Source organism: Drosophila sechellia, chromosome X (genome assembly GCF_004382195.2).
Source record: "Drosophila sechellia strain sech25 chromosome X, ASM438219v1, whole genome shotgun sequence".
In the NCBI taxonomy this organism is placed as follows: domain Eukaryota; kingdom Metazoa; phylum Arthropoda; class Insecta; order Diptera; family Drosophilidae; genus Drosophila; species Drosophila sechellia.
In genome coordinates, this window is record NC_045954.1 from 14,620,706 (window position 1) to 14,639,050 (window position 18,345).

Genomic DNA, 18,345 nt, shown 5'->3' on the forward strand with positions numbered 1-18,345 from the left:
TATATATTATATTATATTTTATTATATTATATATTATTAATATATATATATATATATATATATAATTGAATTATTATATTATATATATATATATATTATATTATATATTATATAATTATATAAACACTCGAATATTTTGTATTGCCGCAAGTAGGGTGTCAAAAAACACGGGGTGCCTAGAGACCGAGTGTTTATCGGGTGGACGTAGAGTGCCAGTGGCGGGCTGCAGTTCTCTGTACAAGAGTACAAGTTTAATCAATTATTTAATTTAATAAAAGATTATCTATACATTTTGCAAATGTTGTTATTATCCAAGCCCCTCTTGTTATACGAGATAATTTATTAGCAAATTTTCATTTAAATTTTAAGACAATAAATGGATTTATTTAATTGCAATTTCTTGCAAAGTTCCTCATATTTTGACCACACATGTGTGCGTTTGTGGTGCTGCCTCCGAGGCAGGAATAAACCCATTTCCGGTGGCAGATTCAGATTCTGATTCAGCTTCAGTTCAGTTTTCAGCTCCAAGTGACGAGTCGAGGCTAAGCGACCACTTTAAAGTGCCCTGAACTTGATTAATGAATGCCAGCGCTCTAAAGTATGCTACGTTGTGCAGCTAAAACACACACACTCGCACGCAAGGCATCCCACACACACACACACGCACTCAAAGTGTCAACGACACGGGGCAAAAAAAGAAAAAAGGAGAAAAAAAAAAATATGGAAGTCATGGCAAAAGAAAAGCGCCGAGGTCTGAGATGGCTTAAAATCTGTTTGGCACGCGGAGCACAAATTGAAATTGGCTCACAAATTGGCAGCTAATTTAATATTTTCACTGAAGAGATCTGCGCGGCTCTTGAAAAGTACGCGCTCAATTCAGATATGAACACAGGAACCCCTTCAAGTTATAATGATGATAATAATAATAATAATATTTATTAAAAATGGCTTCTCATTTTGATTTCATTTTTGATCATCTCTTCTGCTAAACAGTTGGCTTTTTAGCCAACTTTTATAAATATACATATACAAACTCTTTTGACTTGGCAGTCTCAATTTTCTACTATCTTGCCGTCATTTGGCTTCCTGATATCAACCTTTTTTCTTCCTGTGCAAGACTTAAACGTATATATATATATATATAAAAGATAACTGAATATTCCACCTGCTCACACGCGCCTACTTTCATATAAGATATTTGTCACACTTTGTTGGTAATTTAAATTACATTTAATGCGGAATAAGATTATGCTGACAATTTGCTGTAATCGAATTTGAATAACTTTTTAGCCGAGAAATTTTCAACGCCATTATCATTATTGATATACTTTTGTGGACTGAAATATTTATTTAGTAGTTTCCTCCTTAATGCTCTGAACTCTTTATTTATTCGCAGGCGCACATTTCAATCCATCAAATCCAGCCATGAATTAAACTCATCAAGTAATTTATTCAAACGTCCATTTATTCATTAGCTGGCCTGAGCATTAGGTATTTACTTTATGTGCGTGGTATGGTTAAAGTTTATTGCCAAAAATAAGGATAGTACACATACGCAGTGTGGGCACATTGGCATTCCAGACATAAATCGAAGGTCGAAATCCACAGGAACGAAACTCATCAGACACGAACGGACTTTTCGATTTGTGCAACAAATGAAGTGAGAAATTATTTTTATTATTATTTATATTTTCACTACGGATGCTGTGATGATGCCACCCAAACTCCACACCCACATTCCACATACGCACCGTGGGCGAATCACGTATTCCAAAAAGCAAACAAACGTTGGAGCCCGCATATATAAACAGGCTGCCAAACGCTTCTCCGCGGCGGGTAGTTATGAAAAGTAAGCAAAAGCAAAAGCAAATGCCAGGGAAAAATAATACGAGGGGGTAGGTATGGGTGTAAAGTACACATATTTTTCGGTGGGCGTCCATCAGTCACATCATTAAAATCGAGCACGGAGCTCTGCTGAAGCTGCCGCCTAATTCGAGTCCTTGCCGCAAGATGTGCTGAAATGTGCCGCCGGGAGAGGCCAGGATGGTGAGATGAGCAGGGGCACTGGATAGGGACACCCATTCTCTCGAGGCATTCATCAATATGCCGAACATGTTTTGTTATCATCAAATGGAAAATGCTTCATTTTCACGTACGCCAGAACGGAAGACGAGGGCACTGAAAGAAAACCCATTGCGTTTAGCTTACCAAAATTGTAAGTGTATAAATTTAACAGCGATTGTATTTTCTAATAAAATGTTTATGTGGCACATGGGTAAAATATATGATGACCACTTTAATATATTGAAATAAGCTATATAAAGAATATATGAACATTTTTTAGAATCTTATCTCTTATCTTGAGAAGAATATATTTTGCAAGAAGCCTAAACATTTTTTCTGTGTGTTGCAAATACTAAAATAGACAAATAGACAGTGTTACTAAAATAATTTTGGACTTTATGATATAATGACAAAGGAAGGCGACAGAAGACTGAGGCTTTTCTATCTGATCGCATGGGAACTTCCGCATTAATTTCATGAAATTTATTTAGAGTGCAGGACGACGAGCAACAGGACGAAGGGGACGACCAACAGACTACTGACAGATAGACAGAGGCACAACCACCACATCGACAGCGAGACACCAAAGACACGCCGTCAAAGTTGATGGCCTTCAGGCGGATTTGAGTGGAAGTTATCGTTCTGAATTCCGCAGGTGAACTCCCAAGCTCATACCCATCCCTATGCCCGCACCCATCTGCATCCACATCCTCGTTCTCATCCCGCATTCAAATGGCAAAAAAGTTTCCGGCTTGCGGCATCTGCCAAATGGCGGTGCTTAAGCCACCCGAAACTAGCGACGAACGACGAAGCACATAAATTGATTACCAAGACATTTCACGACAAATTCGGCATATAACAACAATCCGCATGACGGAAACACTGGGGGGATTCACCCCGATTCGTTAGCCGACTTAATCGGTTGTACAAGACAACAGGTTCCGGAAGCAAAAGACTCGTTGATGTGGCAGTGGCAATGCCGCAAGTCGTCTGTGGAATTCCGTAAGCTGCGACAACCAATAGTCAATATACTCCATACTCAATACCCTGTATCCAATACCCAGTTGCCAAATCAATCGCGACAACTGTTGAGCCAGTCAGTCAGTTGGAGATTACACCGCCGATGGGGATTCAGCTTGGGCACTTGACTGGGGTATGGTGGGTTCAAGAGGCGACAATACAGATTGATGCAACCAAAGCCTAGGGAAAAATCTTAAGGGAATTCAGTACGAAAATGTGCTTTATTCAAAATCTTAAAGGGTTCCAAATGGCCCAAAATGGAACCATTGTATATCTAGTGTGATTTCTTAATTAGAAATTGCATAATCATTTAATGTTTTAGATCACAGAATGCTTTGATTTTAGCGTCCACGATCTTTTTATTTTCGTAGACAGCTTTGTAGCTCAGTCGTCATTGTATTCTATACGTCGCAATAAATAGTTTCATCATAATGTCGTCGTCTCGCCGTAGTCAAGTATTGGGTAGATTGCTTGGAAATCGTCGCCGATACTCGCCTGATGAGACACCAAATGAAAACCAACGTCCGCAGATATCGGAATTCGCGGCTGAAGACGTGGAGAATGAGCAAGTGGTGGCCACCACCAGCAGCTACAGTCGGCAGATGACCGGGGAAAATGTATCAAAGAATATGAAGATGTACCGTGCAATAGAAAGATCCAAGGACAAGACGTGCGGCATTTGTTTGGAAACCGTCGTTATGAAGAAGGGGAGTGAATGTCGCTTTGGCATCCTGTCCAAGTGCAAGCACATATTCTGTTTGCCGTGCATTCGCACATGGCGTCAGGAACAGGAATTCGAGTCCAATGTGAAGCGTGGTTGCCCCGAATGTCGCGTCTTCTCGGGTTTCGTGTGCCCTAGTGAATACTGGGTGGATACAAAGGAGGATAAGGACAAGTTGCTAAACGAATATCGAGCGGCGATGGGCGCCAAGGATTGCAAGCACTTCAACAGGGGCTTTGGAGATTGTCCCTTTGGAACCAGTTGCTTCTACAGACACCGTCGTATGCCTGATGACTACTATCGACGTCATCCAAGGGAGGATGATGACTTTTACATATATAGATTTTAATGAAATACTATTCATGGCATTTGACCGATCGACTGAATTTCAATTGGATCGATCCATTTCTCAGTGGCTCGAGCAATACGTTCATTTCAAACAAAACATATGAGAACAATGCAACTTCTTTAGAAATACTCGAGCAACAAATTTTTGTTTCCATTATTTTCTCCGACATCATCTCGGTGAAGTGGCCAATGGCACTGGCGCACATTCAGGGAGGCCAGATAGGCCAGCTCATCGTCCCACTCCATGGTGGCCATACGGCAGGCGGCATTGTGATTGGGATCGTAGCCACCGGCAATGTAGTTCCTCTTTTCGTGGTGCGAGTGGACAAAGATCGCTTGGGCAATTGACTGGGGTATGGTGGGTTTAAGAGGCGACAATACAGATTGATGCAACCAAAGCCTAGGGAAAAATCTTAAGGGAATTCAGTACGAAAATATGCTTTCTCAAAGGGTTCCAAATGGCCTAAAGTGGAAGCATTTGATATCTTAATTAGAAATTACATAATTATTTACATAAATTCATTTAATGTTTTAGAACACAGAATGCTTTGATTTTAGCGACAACGATCTTTTTATTTTCTTGAAAGACTTGTAGCTTAGTCGCCATAGAATTTTATACCTATTTGGATATCAGTAGCTAAACGTTATTTTAGAAGGGTAGGTTGTATATTTTTTTATTTAAATTTTGCAACGGTATTTAAGAACCGAAAAAAAGTTCTCAAAATTACTTTCATTATGTCGTATCGCCGTAGTCAAACAATCTGTCGCTTCCATTCGCTTGGATCTTGTCGATTCGGTAATTTATGCCGATACTCGCACGATGCGACACCAAATGAGATCCAGAGTCCGCAGATATCGGCACTCGCGGATGAAGTCGTGGAGAATGATCTCCAGAAGAGAAGAGAAGTGGTGGCCACCACCAGCAGCTACAGTCGGCAGATGACCTGGGCAAATGCACCAGAGTTCGTGCCCAGGTACAAAGCTAATCCTGCCGAGGTCCTATCAACTGAAGGCGTCCAGGATATCTGTCCATATGGTGGCAGCTGTATCTGGGGCAGTAAGTGCTCGTATCCACTTCACATGGAGATTTGCAGGATGTGCGACCTTTACTGCCTCCACCCGAGGGACCGGAACCAACGCCGTGAGCACAATCGCGAGTGTCTGGAGCAGCACGAGCAGGCGATGGAGCTATCCTTTGCAATAGCCAGATCCAAGGACAAGACGTGCGGCATTTGCTTCGATACCGTCTTGGAGAAGAAGGGGCGTGAACGTCGCTTTGGCATCCTGTCCAAGTGCAAGCACATATTCTGTTTGACGTGCATTCGCACATGGCGTAAGGCCCACAACTTCGAGCCCACTGTGACGCGTGGTTGCCCCGAATGTCGCGTCTTCTCGGGTTTCGTGTGCCCTAGTGCCTACTGGGTGGATACAAAGGAGGATAAGGAAAAGTTGCTAAACGAATATCGAGCGGGGATGGGCACCAAGGATTGCAAGTATTTCAACAGGGGCTCGGGCAAGTGTCCCTTTGGAAACAAGTGCTTCTACAGACACCGTCGTCGATGTGACGTTAACCAGACAGAATCAAATGCCCCCAATTCAGATTGATGGCTAGGGCAATACTATTGATTTTAATGAAATACCACTCATGGCGTTTGACCGATCGACTGAATTTCAATTGGATCAATCCATTTCTCAGTGACTCGTGCGATATGTTCATTTCAAACAAAACATATGAGAACAAAGCCACTTCTTTAGACGGATGAGGGGACACGGCTTATAGACTTGGTCATATCCTTGCCAGAGACCGTAGTGTACAACACTGAGCTTAATATAACTTGGTTCATCTACATATCGACCAATTAAGTACATTATATCCCAATATAGCCGAATTCAAGCAATTAGTACTATAAGCTTAACAAAATTGAACAAATACTCCAGCACCAAATTTTTGTTTACATAATTGTCTTTTCTGGACTTGATGTTTAAAAATTTTTCGTACTTTTATCTAATAAAACTACTAAAATAGGCAAATTGATTGTTCGATATTTGAAATATGGCACCACCTGAATTATAATTGAAAACATTTTTCTGAATATAGTGTTTCGAAATAGCTTTAATTGTGCACTTTGAATTTGGTAGATTTACCAGCTGTTCACGTCGTACCACTCGGATGGAGAGCAAAGGTTGCCAAACTCGCCGTTGGTGCCCGATCCGCATCCCTGTGCTCCCCAGTCACAGCTGGAGTAGATCTGGCGTCCGATCATGTTGGTGGTAGCATAGTTGCAGGCCACCAGCACTTGGTTCCATCCATCGCGATTGTACCTGGCAGCGGCACAGCCCACGCGGGTGTTCCTCTCCGACATCATCACGGTGAAGTGGCCAATGGCACTGGGGGATACGTGAGAGTTAAAATTATTCAGATACCTGATTATATCAGGTATGATGTGAGATCAGACCGCACATCACATTAGTTTCACTAATCTATCATTAAGTTTCTTAATCACAAATCCATGAATATCAGTCAACATTTGTATTTGATATTTCACTGCAACACTATTTAAACTTTTTAACACCACAGAAAAAAAAGGTAATAAAGGTTTTTCTTATAGGGTTGGGATAGATCTAACCAAAGACAAACTTACGGTCCATTATATCCGGATGGGTATCCGCCGGCAATGATGCCGGAGTTGGAGTTGTGCACCTCATCGAACCACATCTGCACGCTGTTGTCCAGGATGTAGCCCATGTCGGGTAGGTCGCCGGAGTAGGCCTGCCAGGCCAGATTCTGGCCGGAGTACTTGAAGGCGTCGGTGTTGTGGCAGCTATCGTGCACCATGTTGCACTGGCGGACATTCAGGGAGGCCAGATAGGCCAGCTCAACGTCCCACTCCATGGTGGCCATACGGCAGGCGGCATTGTGATTGGGATCGTAGCCACCGGCAATGTAGTTCCTCTTGTCGTTGTGCGAGTGAACAAAGACCCACTTGTAGTCATCGTTGATGTCGATCAGCTCGGCATCGCCGGGACAGCTGCTGTCCCACCATTTGCTATGACCGCAGGCGATGTGGGAGCCACCGTTGCAGATGTCCCACGAACAATAGTCGGTGGACTGGGCCAGGCCAAAGGACACGACCAGGATGGCAAGCAGAGCGAGTTTCATATTGCCTTTGTTTCGACTAACACCCACAGGCTTTATTGCTTGGATCGTCCGGCAATGTGCTTATAAGGGGCAGATTGGAGCATTGTTGATTGGCAGAAATTAATCGAGTGCACATATTAATCATTTCAATGGCCTAATCTAATCGCTACTTCTATATTTACGATGGACTTACTCTTGGTCTATTTAGTTCTGCCACATAAACGAAAGAAATAAAATTGTATTTTGTACATATTATTCCATTCAGTCTTTTTAAACTAACTAAATATATATATATATATATAGATCTGAATTCACAGACAAAAAGATATAAATTCCTATCTGTGTTTCAATAGAACTTTGAAATTTCTCTTTATATATCTGATAGTCGAGGGAACGCTATAGTGTTCTTTCTTGCTTTGATTTTGATAAGGTGATTCTACCTATTGGGATAGGTCGTTTTCTCGAGCAGACTTTTCTGACTGGTAATTGGATTGTTATCAGAACTGATTGAGATTCAATTTATGGAGCGCTTCCTTAGTTGCAGGTACCCGTGCATAAGTTTACTGTCAGGTTCAAAGCTCAGGTTTAAGCTTAATTAGTGCTAAAAATATGGCCCCATTTAAATAAAACCACCGGATTTATTACGTTTTATTAGTTTGTTTTCATTATTTATCAAAACTCAGATAAACAAAAGTACAAGGAATTAAAATCAAAGAAATAAATATAATGAAATAACGCCATCAGTTCCCTTACATGTATGTCAAATCAAATAAATAAATAAAAACGGAAACATATCGCGAAATATTACGGATTAAAATGGGATTTTCCTAGATTCGAGATATGCGTTAATAATGTTTTTTTATCTTATCAATTCATATACTACATTTCCTAGAAGACGGTTTCTTACATCCAAGACGAGCCTTTATCTGAAATCGTTTATCTTAACTTTTTTTAAGAGGCAAGAGATAAGCTCTTCGAATCTGAGCTGATTCGCTGAAGTCCCCGTCATACTCATTAATTGGTATGTTAATTTAATTAATTTATATTATATTTTTTAAATGTATCTCGTATTTGTATTTCAAAACTAATAGGAATGTTACAGATATGTTCCATAACTTTATAAACAGTTTCGACTCAAATAAGATCTTCCTATTAACTAATTGCTTTAGTTTATCTTTGATAATAAGGTCCACCCTACCCTTCCTTTGATTTATTCGCTCAATAGGAGAGATTGTTTACGTTGTACTTTTCGTTAGCGCTGCACAGGTACTTGTACTTGGGATTGGTACCGGTGGTACACTTGCTGGCCGCCTTGGAGCAGTAACTGTACATCTTGATGCCCAGGACATTGGTGGCCGCATAGTTGCAGGCCAGCAGGAAGGCCTTGTACGATTGGCCGGGCACCGAGTACGTGGCCGCGGCACAACCCACTTCCGTATTCCGATCGGCAACGAGCACCGTGAAGTGACCAATGGCCGGACCATTGTAGTTCGACGGATAGGCATCGATGTAGGCCTGTTTGGTGTACACCGCCTCATCGTACCACATATCTACGCCCCACTCCAGATAGTGTGTAACATTCAGTGGATTGTAGTAGCCCATCCAGGCCAGATTCTGGCCAGACCAGTCGAAGGCATCCGTATTGTGGCAGCCGTCGTGTTTCATCTGACAACTCTTCACGTTCAAGCTGGCCAAGTAAGCCAGTTCATCGTTCCACTTGATCGTGGCCATTCGACAGGCGGCACTCAGATTGGCATTCAGTCCGCCGGCGATGTGGTTGCGATAGTCGTTCGTCCTAGCCACCAGTGCATCCTTCTGAGCGCTGGAGAGGGTCAACAGGGTGGCGTCACTGGGACAGCTTGAGGCCCAGGCCTTAAAAGAAAAACTTAAGTTAGCTAAACAAAAATATCATCTAAAGTAATAACATTGCACATATATATATTCCCGGGGGAATAGTTCTAATCCCGGATTAGAACTCCGCCCTGCTAAGGATTAAAACCGTGATTACTCACTCCATTATTGTCGCATCCCAGATTCTTGGTGTTTCCGCAGCTCTTTTTGCAATAGTCGGTGGCGGAGGCGATGCCAAGTGCCAGAGATAGGCTAAATATGATCACGAAGTTGCGCATTTCTATTCCCAGACCTGATTGCTGGCGTTTCCCACAGGGCAACGGGCTTTTATGGCAATCGGTGTAGAGCAGTTCTTGCTTCTCTTTTTTTTATCAACATTTGATTAAATATTTACCGCCACAGTGTCTCATTTGTACCAGCCGAGTCTGCCGCCCCCTCTTCCTTTTTTTTTTTTTTTGTGTAAGGGGAGGTTGCTCAAATGTGTAATAACACCACCCACTCATGGCACCCTTCTCCGCCACCCACAAAAGACGTCATTCGATCGGTGCGGTGAAAACAACATGTCTGCGGGAAGCACCTGAGAGTTCTTCGCCATGGAGCCGAGTGTCACTGATTGTTTTCACAAGAGCACAAGATGTTATGAGAGAAATGTTAATGAGTAATTAAAAAAAAAAGAATCAGATACAACAGAAACAGACGTTTCTTTGTGTTTAATCTGAATGATTATTTCAAAACAACTCTAAAAAAAAATTGGCATTCATTGAGCTGTGAAAAATCCCATCGACTTAATGGCTGAGAAAGTATGCAGGATATATAAAGTCGTGATTTCCTGACCTCAGTTACGAATATCTAAACACGTTTTCTTTTACATATTTCAATATTTGCTTGCATGCTGAGTCTCATTTTTTTTTAACTTTGATAGTTCCTGAGATCCTGACGTTTATACGGACATCCAAACGGACAGACGGGCATACGGACAAAAGCACCGATGACGAATATATATATAGACACGCTTTCAACTAATTGATACATATTTTTTACCGAATCTAGTATACCCTTTCAATTTACGAGTAACTGTATAAATAAATAAAGTTATAAGGAATAATAGAACCATTTCAACCCCACCATGCAGTTTTTCTATATAACTGAGGTACAGTGAGTACACAAACACAAGAAAGTCCGGCGCACCTGTCCCAATGACCCTCTTTGCCAAACAAAATGTTAGCCCAACTGCAACCTATGCAAAAGCCATTAGATCAAAAGCGAAACCCACTAGCCAAGATTAGCCATATTTACCCAGCTGCCAGGAACACCCTTAGCCAAACGATTTGCCAGTTTAGCCAGCAAAATGTTGGCCTAAACTATTGCACTTTCGGTTAAACAAGTTAAAAATCAAATGAAACAACTGCAATGATTTAGAACAACTTTTTTTTTTTTTTGATTTGGAAAAAGAAAGTATAAACCAAGCTTCAAAATCTCAAATAGTTATATTGTCCAACCCGAATATTGCGAAATCATTTTTTAAGTCGAATACGAAAGAAATATGCCAGCAAAATCATCAAAAAATACACCAGTTTATATTTTTGTATATATATATATATATATATAATTTTCTGACATATTTGATATGCTGACATTTTATGTATTTCTAGTAGGGTTTTTTCTTATTCAAACAGGCCTGTTCCATTTGCCCAAACATGTTTTCAAAATAATTACTTTTAACCGATTACAATTCGTACTTTTGAAAGAATAATACTTAACTTAAGAAAAGCTACAAATTTAGATAAGAAAATTAAAAGTACACATGTTTTAACAGTTTAAAAAATAGGGATTTTAAAGAGGTTGATGATTTTATTGCTAACAAATAATGTTTTTTACTAAGTACATACAAGTTTCGATTTACTTGCGCTCGGAATCTGGAACAGTCCTGATGATTTAACTTTTGCCAAATTGATAATTGCATTTATGAATCAAAATGAGTCGACAATTGGCCTTTGGATTCGGAATTCATTCCTGCTTATAAGGCATTGTTTTCCCGCCATTATTTCGTGTAGATATAGACAGAGGACTGTCATTGCATATATAATATTAAATTCTTTACCATTTACGTTCTTTTAGTACAGAAAAATAAATCTATACTTGCACGAGTCCAACTTCCTGTCTCTGCTTCAGTGTACAATTTTATGAATGTGTGTATATATAGATATATTTATTCCAGCTGGTTCTCAGCTTCATTTATATGTACATATGTATTTGATGTATACAGATCTGCGCTATTTGTGTTTATATATTTGCATAAGAAGTTTATCTGTGGGCTGTTTGCAGTTCTTGCAGTAGCTGTGGTTGTTGCTTTCATTATATATCGTTTAAGTTCATGCTTTCGTGTAGTTTTGTTAATAATATTTGGCGCTCCTAGGGCGACTTAATAAATTGCACACACAAAATATGGATTTGTTTGTTTACATTTATCATTTACCTTATTTATCATTTGCACAGTTGTACGAGATTTGTTTCAGTTTTTATTCATTTGCTTGGTGTTGGTTGTTTGTTTGGTTTTTGGTTTCGGTTATTGGGGTCGGGACAACAATATCAAGAATATTTCTTTTGTCTCTGCATCTTATATGTCTAATAATTGTAAATTCTCTTCCATCATTTCGAATATTCTATATACAGATCTTACAAACGAATACACTGAAGTGTAGCATAGCAAATGAAATTTGACAATTGTGCAGCAGGCAACATGGTGGAGTCCACTTTAAGTGACTCCATCGAGCACTCGGGAACTTAAGCTAAAATTTCGCAACATCATATATATTTGGAATACAAAAGCTATGTTTAAACCAGTTTCTGTGTTTTGCCGTTGAGCCCAAGAGTAGGCCACAAACAAATACATACATTTAAGATCAAAGACGCTTGGCGTGGCAACGAACGCGTTGGAGCTCGAAAAGTGGAACCGGAAAGGAAAACTGGGGGATTTACGTATCTTGTATCTTCCCCGGGTTATATTAATATTAATATACGAATTGGTAGGTAGATCTCAAATGATTAAGATTTCGATTTCAATTTAAAATTCGAATAAATGGTGGTGGAGCAGTCTATGGGCAATTACAGTAATATCGAAAAAGTATTTATAACTTTTTGTTTTATTTACAACATGTCATGCATTGGTTGTGGCTTCGTATAAATGGCCAAATCTTTGCTTATGGTACATATACATATATATTTAAATATATTCATACACTAATAACATATGGGAGTGGTCAGGGGTCGCCTAACTGCGATCCTCCGCTATCTAAGTCCTTAGGAGGACTAAGCGCACTAAACATGGATTCATGGATTAGCATTGGATATCTCAAGTTGCGGCTAAATATCAAGTTCATTTTGCTTTTCACGCGGTATAGTAACTGGAACGCTTAACTGGGCGAATTGGAGACGGGGTAACCAATGACTACGTGTTTACTTTCAATACATATAGATCTTCTTGCATATACTAAATATATACTATATATGAGTTAATACCTGCTAGGCATGATCTAGCCACAGTAAAGTAAACGGGCTTACATCTAGGGGTGCCTTAGAGCAGCTTTAAGTGCCTCTGCTTCTATACATACATAAATATATATATATATTTCGATATATGCATATCTGTTACCTATTCTATATTTAGTTTACTTTAGTTTAGGTTGGTTTATTGTATATTATTAGACACCATTTGCATATAGCAATAACAACGTTTGAGTGTTTAACGCTCCACCTGCTTCACACGAACTTTCAATCTTTACTCTCTCAACTCCTCGGCGGACTGAAACTGAACCGGAGCCAAATGCGATTGGGCTTGAATTTGGGATTGAGTGTGCTGCGAATGCTGCTGCAGCTGTTGCTGCTGGTGTTGCTGCTGTTGTTGATGCTGCCGCTGTGCCGGAGATGGAGGCTGCCCAAATTTACTGGAGATCTTGTGCGAGGCATTGACAATGGCCAGCTCGTGCTTGGAGTCCAGATCGCAGTCGTAGAGGCCGCTCAGCGAGTCCAGGCTGAGCAGGCGAGAGCTGGCCCGGCTGGACACCGAAGTGTCGTCCACGTCCGGCGCGTTATACAGCGAGTTAACGTCCGAGAGAGCGCCCTCGGCATCGGTAAGACCAGCTTCGTTCAGCAACGAGATGTTCTCCAGCCCGGGCTCATCCGTGATGTAGCCCGTGGACTCGGCTCCCCCTGAAAAAAAAAAAACAAGGCATTAGTTATGGTTAGAGAAAATGGTAGAGAGCTATGTTCTCACCTGTTGCTTCCTCACGACAATCATCATCCGACCACTCCGATTGGCTCTCCAACGGATTGGAGTCCATGGACTGGTGATTGAAATGGGTTGCTCCGTACTTTAGCTCGTCGTTTATCACATTGGCCTCCAGGCCGCGCATGCTGCCGTTAGTCAGCGGTGCCGCCTCCCGCCCGCCATTCCGGTGGTCCTCATCTTCGTCGTCATCGTCGTCCTCCTCCACGTCGTCGTCGTGGTGATTGCCTGCCTCTGTTGCAACCTCCGATCGTTTGTGATTGAGCTCGGACTTTTGTAGGCGCTTCTGTCGCACATCACGTCCCACTTCGTCGTCCTCAAACTCCTCATCGGCCAGGTTGTCCTCGGTGTCGTCACGCTCCTCCTGCTCCTGCACATGGTTGTAGCGCTGCTGTTGCTGCTGCCTCTGTTGGTGGTGATGGTGGTGGTGGTGATATCGTTGGTGTCGCTGTTGCGACTGCGACTGCACCGCTCCATCCAGTCCGTCCAAGCTCTCGTGGCTGTACTGCAGCTCCTTTGAGCGCGGTCGCTGGCGATGCGTCCTCTGTGGCTGCTGGTGATGCTGCCCGTGATGCGCATGGCTGCCATTCAGCTCCTTGGCCGTATGCATCTCCAGCATGGCTAGCACATGCATCTGGTTGCGGTTCTCGTGCAGAATCTCGCAGGACTCCGTGTCCGAGGTTTGCCTGCAAGAGTCACAATCGCTCGATTGGATAAGGTTTTCAAATATGCATATATCACTTAAGGGATCTAAAATTATAAGTAATATAGGGCCAACCCCCATACCGGTAATGAAAGCGGCGAACCTACACCATATGTCATGGAATGGAAGCTGTCGTCATGGTCAGTGATGGGATTAATAACATAGGTAGACTAACAAACATTTTATATATAAGTCATTATCTTATAAAGGTAAAAGGTAAAGTAATTCCCCTTCAAAAACACTTTCCTTGCGGAATTTTGCATTTTTTTATCGAATTGAGGGATATCCAACTAAGTATATATGTCCTACCAAGCTTCTTCCCATCACTGGTCATGGTCTACTCACATTTGGCTGGACTCCGAGGGATTCTTGTTGCGCGTTATCTCCTTGATGGCTTCCAAGCCCACCGGATGTTTGGCGATCATGAAGCTATTACTGCCCAGCAATTTGCCGCCGGCTAGGTGCTCGTGATCCATGTTCTGCTGCTGCTCCGTCTTGTGGTGACTGCTGTTGTTGTTGCCACTGTTCGAGTTGCTGCCGCTGCCGCTGAGATTGCCATTGCTGCTGCCGCTGCCACCGCTGCCATTGCCCACCGCCGAACCTGAACCTGATCCCGATCCGGATCCTCCAACGCCATGTCCATTCGCCGAGCTAAGCTTCCCATTGCTGAGGGAGTAGCTCATCTCCCGGCTCCCATTGCTGGCCGTCTGATCTGTGGTAGAGATGGCTCCAGCCGTCGTTGTCGCGGTCGCCAGGCAACGAGCTCGCGAGGATTCGTTAAGCAGACGTTGCAGTTCACGCTCGAAAGGCGACTTGGTGGCGATGGCCGCACCCGCTGCCGTTCCAACTGCTGCATTCTGAAAGTCGAAGCTGTTGCAGCTGTCGCCCTTGTGTTGTGTGTTTCTCGTCGTGTTGCTGTTAGTGTGATGGCCCTGGCTCTCGGTGGTGGAGCTTAGCTCAAAGTCATGCAGGTGGGCCATGTCGACGACCGGGGAGGTGGGATCCACCTGAATGTCGCAGGGGTAGAGCCATTGCAATGGGTTGACCAGACCGCCGGCGGGCACGTGGTAGCCATTGCGATGGTGCAGGTGGCCACCGTTGACCATGCGCGGCGAGTCCTCATCGCCTTCACCTTCGCCCTCTGTGGTCTTCGAGTAGCTCTCATCCGAGCTGCTCATCGAGGGCGAGTGTGGTCGTGAGCTCAGATCGTCCGTCGAGGACATGTCCCGGCTCTCCTCCAGATCCGTCGGCAGCTTCGGCAGCGGCTTCATGTACGTCCTCAGCACTGGCTTCAGCGGCAGCTGCGGCTGCTGCGAATACATGGCGTACTGCCGCTGCAAAGGATGTGGGTCCTGCGCGGGATGTGGCTGCTGATCCTGGGCAGACTGCGATTGCGGCTGCTGCTGGTGCTGCTGCGACAACATGGTGTGGGGAGAAGTGTAACGTGGTGGCTCGTACTTTGGCGCATGCTGCATGGGCATGATCTGGGGGCGTGGTTAGTCGGAGATGAGCAAGCGAGAGAAAGATAGATGTGCGCGGTCATGCAAAGATTGGACATAGAGAGTTAGACACATGGTACACACAGATATATATATAAGGAGTGGATATTCGGGGCAGAGGTGGGCAAGCATCACAAATAGACTGGCATGTAAATGGATTAAATAAGTCATAACGTATTTAAGGAATTCCTTTATCACACCAATTATATGGTCACTATAAATGATTCATTTAAAAGCTTAACTAAGTTATCCTCAAAACTATACTTTTAATTTGAGATCAACAAAATGGTGTATATGCATATGGCTCATTAATTAGAATAATATTTCTTTAAAACTTAATAATCAGCTTTTTACATTAAATGCAAATATAAACTTGATTAAGCTACACTTAAACATTCGTAAGATTTTAATGTTTTTCCCTACATCTCACAAATACAAACAAATCTATTGTGGTTCTTGGGCATTAGTTACGAATGGGATGGATATGGGTCTTGGTAATCTGGTTATCTGGTTTTTACAGGGCAATTTCTGAGGCACTTGGAGGCTGAGACAAGGCGGTGCTGGCTGTTCAGAGGAGGATCTCCTTGCTCCAGAGCAGGTGTTCAGCGTCTTCACTCACCTTGGCTACCGGCGCGACGCTGCTGGCATGCAATAGCGGCTCGCTCTCCCGGCATTGGCCATAGCCCAGGCTGGTGAACGATGGCGGGTGCTGGCTCTGATTCAGATTCAGATTCGAATGGAGGTGATGCGGTGGATGATGACCATGCTGGTTTAAGGGCGGCACATACGTGCGTTCGCGATCTCGCCGTGGCATCATGAAGCAGTCGCCGCCGAGCACGCCAGCCCCCACACCCATTCCCATTCCCGATAGGTCGAGGCTGCCGTGATGCGGCGGCAGCTGCTCCATCTGCTGATGCCGGCCACCGGAAGTTGGGTTCTCAATAATATTAAACTCGCGCAACATTACCGAAGGAACGGGCTGGTGCTGGAGCTGGAGCTGGTGGTGGAGTAGGATCTGGTGCTGCACTGGAACCGCCACTGCTGACGGGAGTGGATGCTGGTGCGGGTGCTGGAACTGGAGTTGGTGGTGCTGGGGCTGGAGGGGAACAGCCACTGCAGCCGGCGGTGTCGTCGTTGCCACCATAAATCCACCGTGCTGCTGCTGCTGATGCTCTCCATTGTGCCCATTGCCGTTCTCCCGGATATTGGGCAGACCACCGTTGGCCATGAAGATCGGTTGCTTTTGCAGCTTGCTGTTCAAACGCTGCTGTTGCTGCTGATGCAAATGATGGTGAACCGGAGGCGGAGGAGCAGGAAGCGGTAGCGGATCGAGCTGTTTGTGCTGATGCTGCAGCAGCAACTGCTGCTCCTCGCCGCCGTTGCCTGCGTACAGATGTCCATTCTCCTTTTTGCTGTAGGTGTCGGTATTGACGCGATTCTCCGGAAACTGCGACACCTTCATATAGTAATCCGGCGCATGAAGACTCTGTGGCAGGGACATGGCGTTGCGCACCTCTCCGTTCAGCGATTTGTTGCCGCTGTCACACAAGAAATATGTGACCATGTCGCCTTTGCCCTTCACCTTAATGGTGCCGCGACAGCTGCAATGTAATTGAATAATTTTATAGTGCAATTTTAAAACCGGATTATATATATATAACACACTCACCGGAACTCAAAGTGCGAGCCCACCAGGCTGTCGACCACCTCTTGAGTTACTTGCGAGTAGCCGGGAACTCCGGTGGAGTCCATGCGACTGGCCACGTTCACCGTATTGCCCCAAATGTCATACTGTGGCTTTCGAGCTCCAATTACGCCCGCCACTACGGGTCCAATGTTGATGCCTGAAAAGGATTATTAATTGAATTAGTTATGAATTTATATTCAAATTATATTCCACGATGTTTCTACGCACCCACGCGCAGCATGAAGTTATTATACGAGTGGCTGTTTATCTCTTGGAGTGAGTGCCTCATGGCCTTGACATACTCAATGAGCGCTGTCATGTGGCGCCGCACTGAGTTCGGATCGTTGGGCTGGATTTTGTACTCGGGTATGAGTCCCACGACGGCCATATAAGTGCTACCAACGGTCTTGATCTTGTCGATGCCGCGGAAGCGATCCTCCTTGAGCAGCTCATCAAAGTCCGCAATAATCTCGTTGAGCAGGCGGAGGCACTCAAGACCCTGATCGGAGCCATCCATTTCCGTGTAAAACTCGTTGAAGTTCGGAACGCTTGCAAAGATGACGCCCACTTTGGCATAGCTCTGGTGGTAGAGCTCCTGCACATAGAAATAAAAAGTTCCCAGGTAAGTCAGCAACTTTAATGATACCGGTTCTATTTCACTTTCTATTAGGTCACAATAATCTTTCTAAATTTATCATTGGGTCAATGGGGTTCTCACCATGTTGTTGCGAAATTGCGCATCGAGAAAATGTGCAGCCACATGAGCGGGCAGCAAATTGTGCAGAATGCGCTTGTTGGACTCCTGTAGCACGTCCATCTCCTTCTTCTCCTGCGACGCCTGCAGCTGCCAGAGGAAGTCCAACCGGGCAGTGCCCTCCACCAGGCGTCCATGCACCAGAATGGCAATCATGAAGATGGCAATGCGGGCCAGCGAGATCAAGTGAAGTGGAATCGAGGCGCTGCAAAGCAAAGGAGAAACGAGGTCGTTCGATTAGTGGATTAGTGCGACGACCAAAATTAGCGTTGAC

The 18,345-nt window shown here is 43.7% G+C and overlaps 5 protein-coding genes across 20 annotated transcripts in view; 2 read left to right on the forward strand and 3 right to left on the reverse strand.

The window, feature by feature from the left end:
• Positions 1 to 3,466: 3,466 nt before the first annotated feature.
• Positions 3,467 to 4,245, forward strand: LOC6619550 (probable E3 ubiquitin-protein ligase makorin-1). The gene has a single exon (XM_002043729.2). The coding sequence runs from the start codon at positions 3,516 to 3,518 to the stop codon at positions 4,152 to 4,154; it is 639 nt and encodes a 212-aa protein (XP_002043765.1). The 5' UTR covers positions 3,467 to 3,515; the 3' UTR covers positions 4,155 to 4,245.
• A 502-nt stretch (positions 4,246 to 4,747) lies between these two features.
• Positions 4,748 to 6,157, forward strand: LOC6619551 (probable E3 ubiquitin-protein ligase makorin-1). The gene has a single exon (XM_002043730.2). It carries the CDS (start codon positions 4,889 to 4,891, stop codon positions 5,756 to 5,758), a length of 870 nt encoding a protein of 289 aa, XP_002043766.1. The 5' UTR covers positions 4,748 to 4,888; the 3' UTR covers positions 5,759 to 6,157.
• An 89-nt stretch (positions 6,158 to 6,246) lies between these two features.
• On the reverse strand, positions 6,247 to 7,352 carry LOC6619552 (antigen 5 like allergen Cul n 1). The gene is made up of 2 exons (XM_002043731.2): positions 6,796 to 7,352; positions 6,247 to 6,541 (listed from the first exon to the last, which is right to left on the reverse strand). Exons 1-2 carry the CDS (start codon positions 7,311 to 7,313, stop codon positions 6,295 to 6,297), a joined length of 765 nt encoding a protein of 254 aa, XP_002043767.1. The 5' UTR covers positions 7,314 to 7,352; the 3' UTR covers positions 6,247 to 6,294.
• Positions 7,353 to 8,195: 843 nt separating this feature from the next.
• LOC6619553 (antigen 5 like allergen Cul n 1) lies at positions 8,196 to 9,454 on the reverse strand. Its single transcript, XM_002043732.2, has 2 exons — positions 9,305 to 9,454; positions 8,196 to 9,164 (listed from the first exon to the last, which is right to left on the reverse strand). The coding sequence occupies exons 1-2, from the start codon at positions 9,419 to 9,421 to the stop codon at positions 8,511 to 8,513; spliced, it is 771 nt and encodes a 256-aa protein (XP_002043768.1). The 5' UTR covers positions 9,422 to 9,454; the 3' UTR covers positions 8,196 to 8,510.
• Positions 9,455 to 10,698: 1,244 nt separating this feature from the next.
• The window catches only part of LOC6619554 (Ca(2+)/calmodulin-responsive adenylate cyclase), a 32,807-nt gene continuing 25,160 nt past the window's right edge, over positions 10,699 to 18,345 (reverse strand). For 6 of the 16 annotated variants that reach the window (XM_002043733.2, XM_032726860.1, XM_032726861.1 and 3 more), the window contains 7 exons: positions 18,036 to 18,276; positions 17,546 to 17,912; positions 17,300 to 17,474; positions 16,250 to 17,231; positions 14,477 to 15,615; positions 13,417 to 14,114; positions 10,699 to 13,352 (listed from right to left, as the gene is read on the reverse strand). In XM_002043733.2, coding sequence (XP_002043769.1) covers positions 12,922 to 13,352; positions 13,417 to 14,114; positions 14,477 to 15,615; positions 16,250 to 17,231; positions 17,300 to 17,474; positions 17,546 to 17,912; positions 18,036 to 18,276 — 4,033 coding nt within the window. In that variant the 3' untranslated portion in view covers positions 10,699 to 12,921. Of the gene's footprint in view, positions 13,353 to 13,416; positions 14,115 to 14,476; positions 15,616 to 16,249; positions 17,232 to 17,299; positions 17,475 to 17,545; positions 17,913 to 18,035; positions 18,277 to 18,345 lie in introns of those variants that run through there. The other 10 variants (XM_032726870.1, XM_032726867.1, XM_032726873.1 and 7 more) reach the window with 7 other exon arrangements.

Bases quoted from the DNA above. Each gene is read 5' to 3' on its own strand.
- LOC6619550 (XM_002043729.2), top strand. From the start codon at position 3,516: ATGTCGTCGTCTCGCCGTAGTCAAGTATTGGGTAGATTGCTTGGAAAT.
- LOC6619551 (XM_002043730.2), top strand. From the start codon at position 4,889: ATGTCGTATCGCCGTAGTCAAACAATCTGTCGCTTCCATTCGCTTGGA.
- LOC6619552 (XM_002043731.2), bottom strand. From the start codon at position 7,313: ATGAAACTCGCTCTGCTTGCCATCCTGGTCGTGTCCTTTGGCCTGGCC. The intron at 6,542-6,795 runs GTAAGTTTGTCT...CGTATCCCCCAG, and splicing joins CCATCCGGATATAATGGACC to TGCCATTGGCCACTTCACCG.
- LOC6619553 (XM_002043732.2), bottom strand. From the start codon at position 9,421: ATGCGCAACTTCGTGATCATATTTAGCCTATCTCTGGCACTTGGCATC. The intron at 9,165-9,304 runs GTGAGTAATCAC...TTTTCTTTTAAG, and splicing joins TGGGATGCGACAATAATGGA to GCCTGGGCCTCAAGCTGTCC.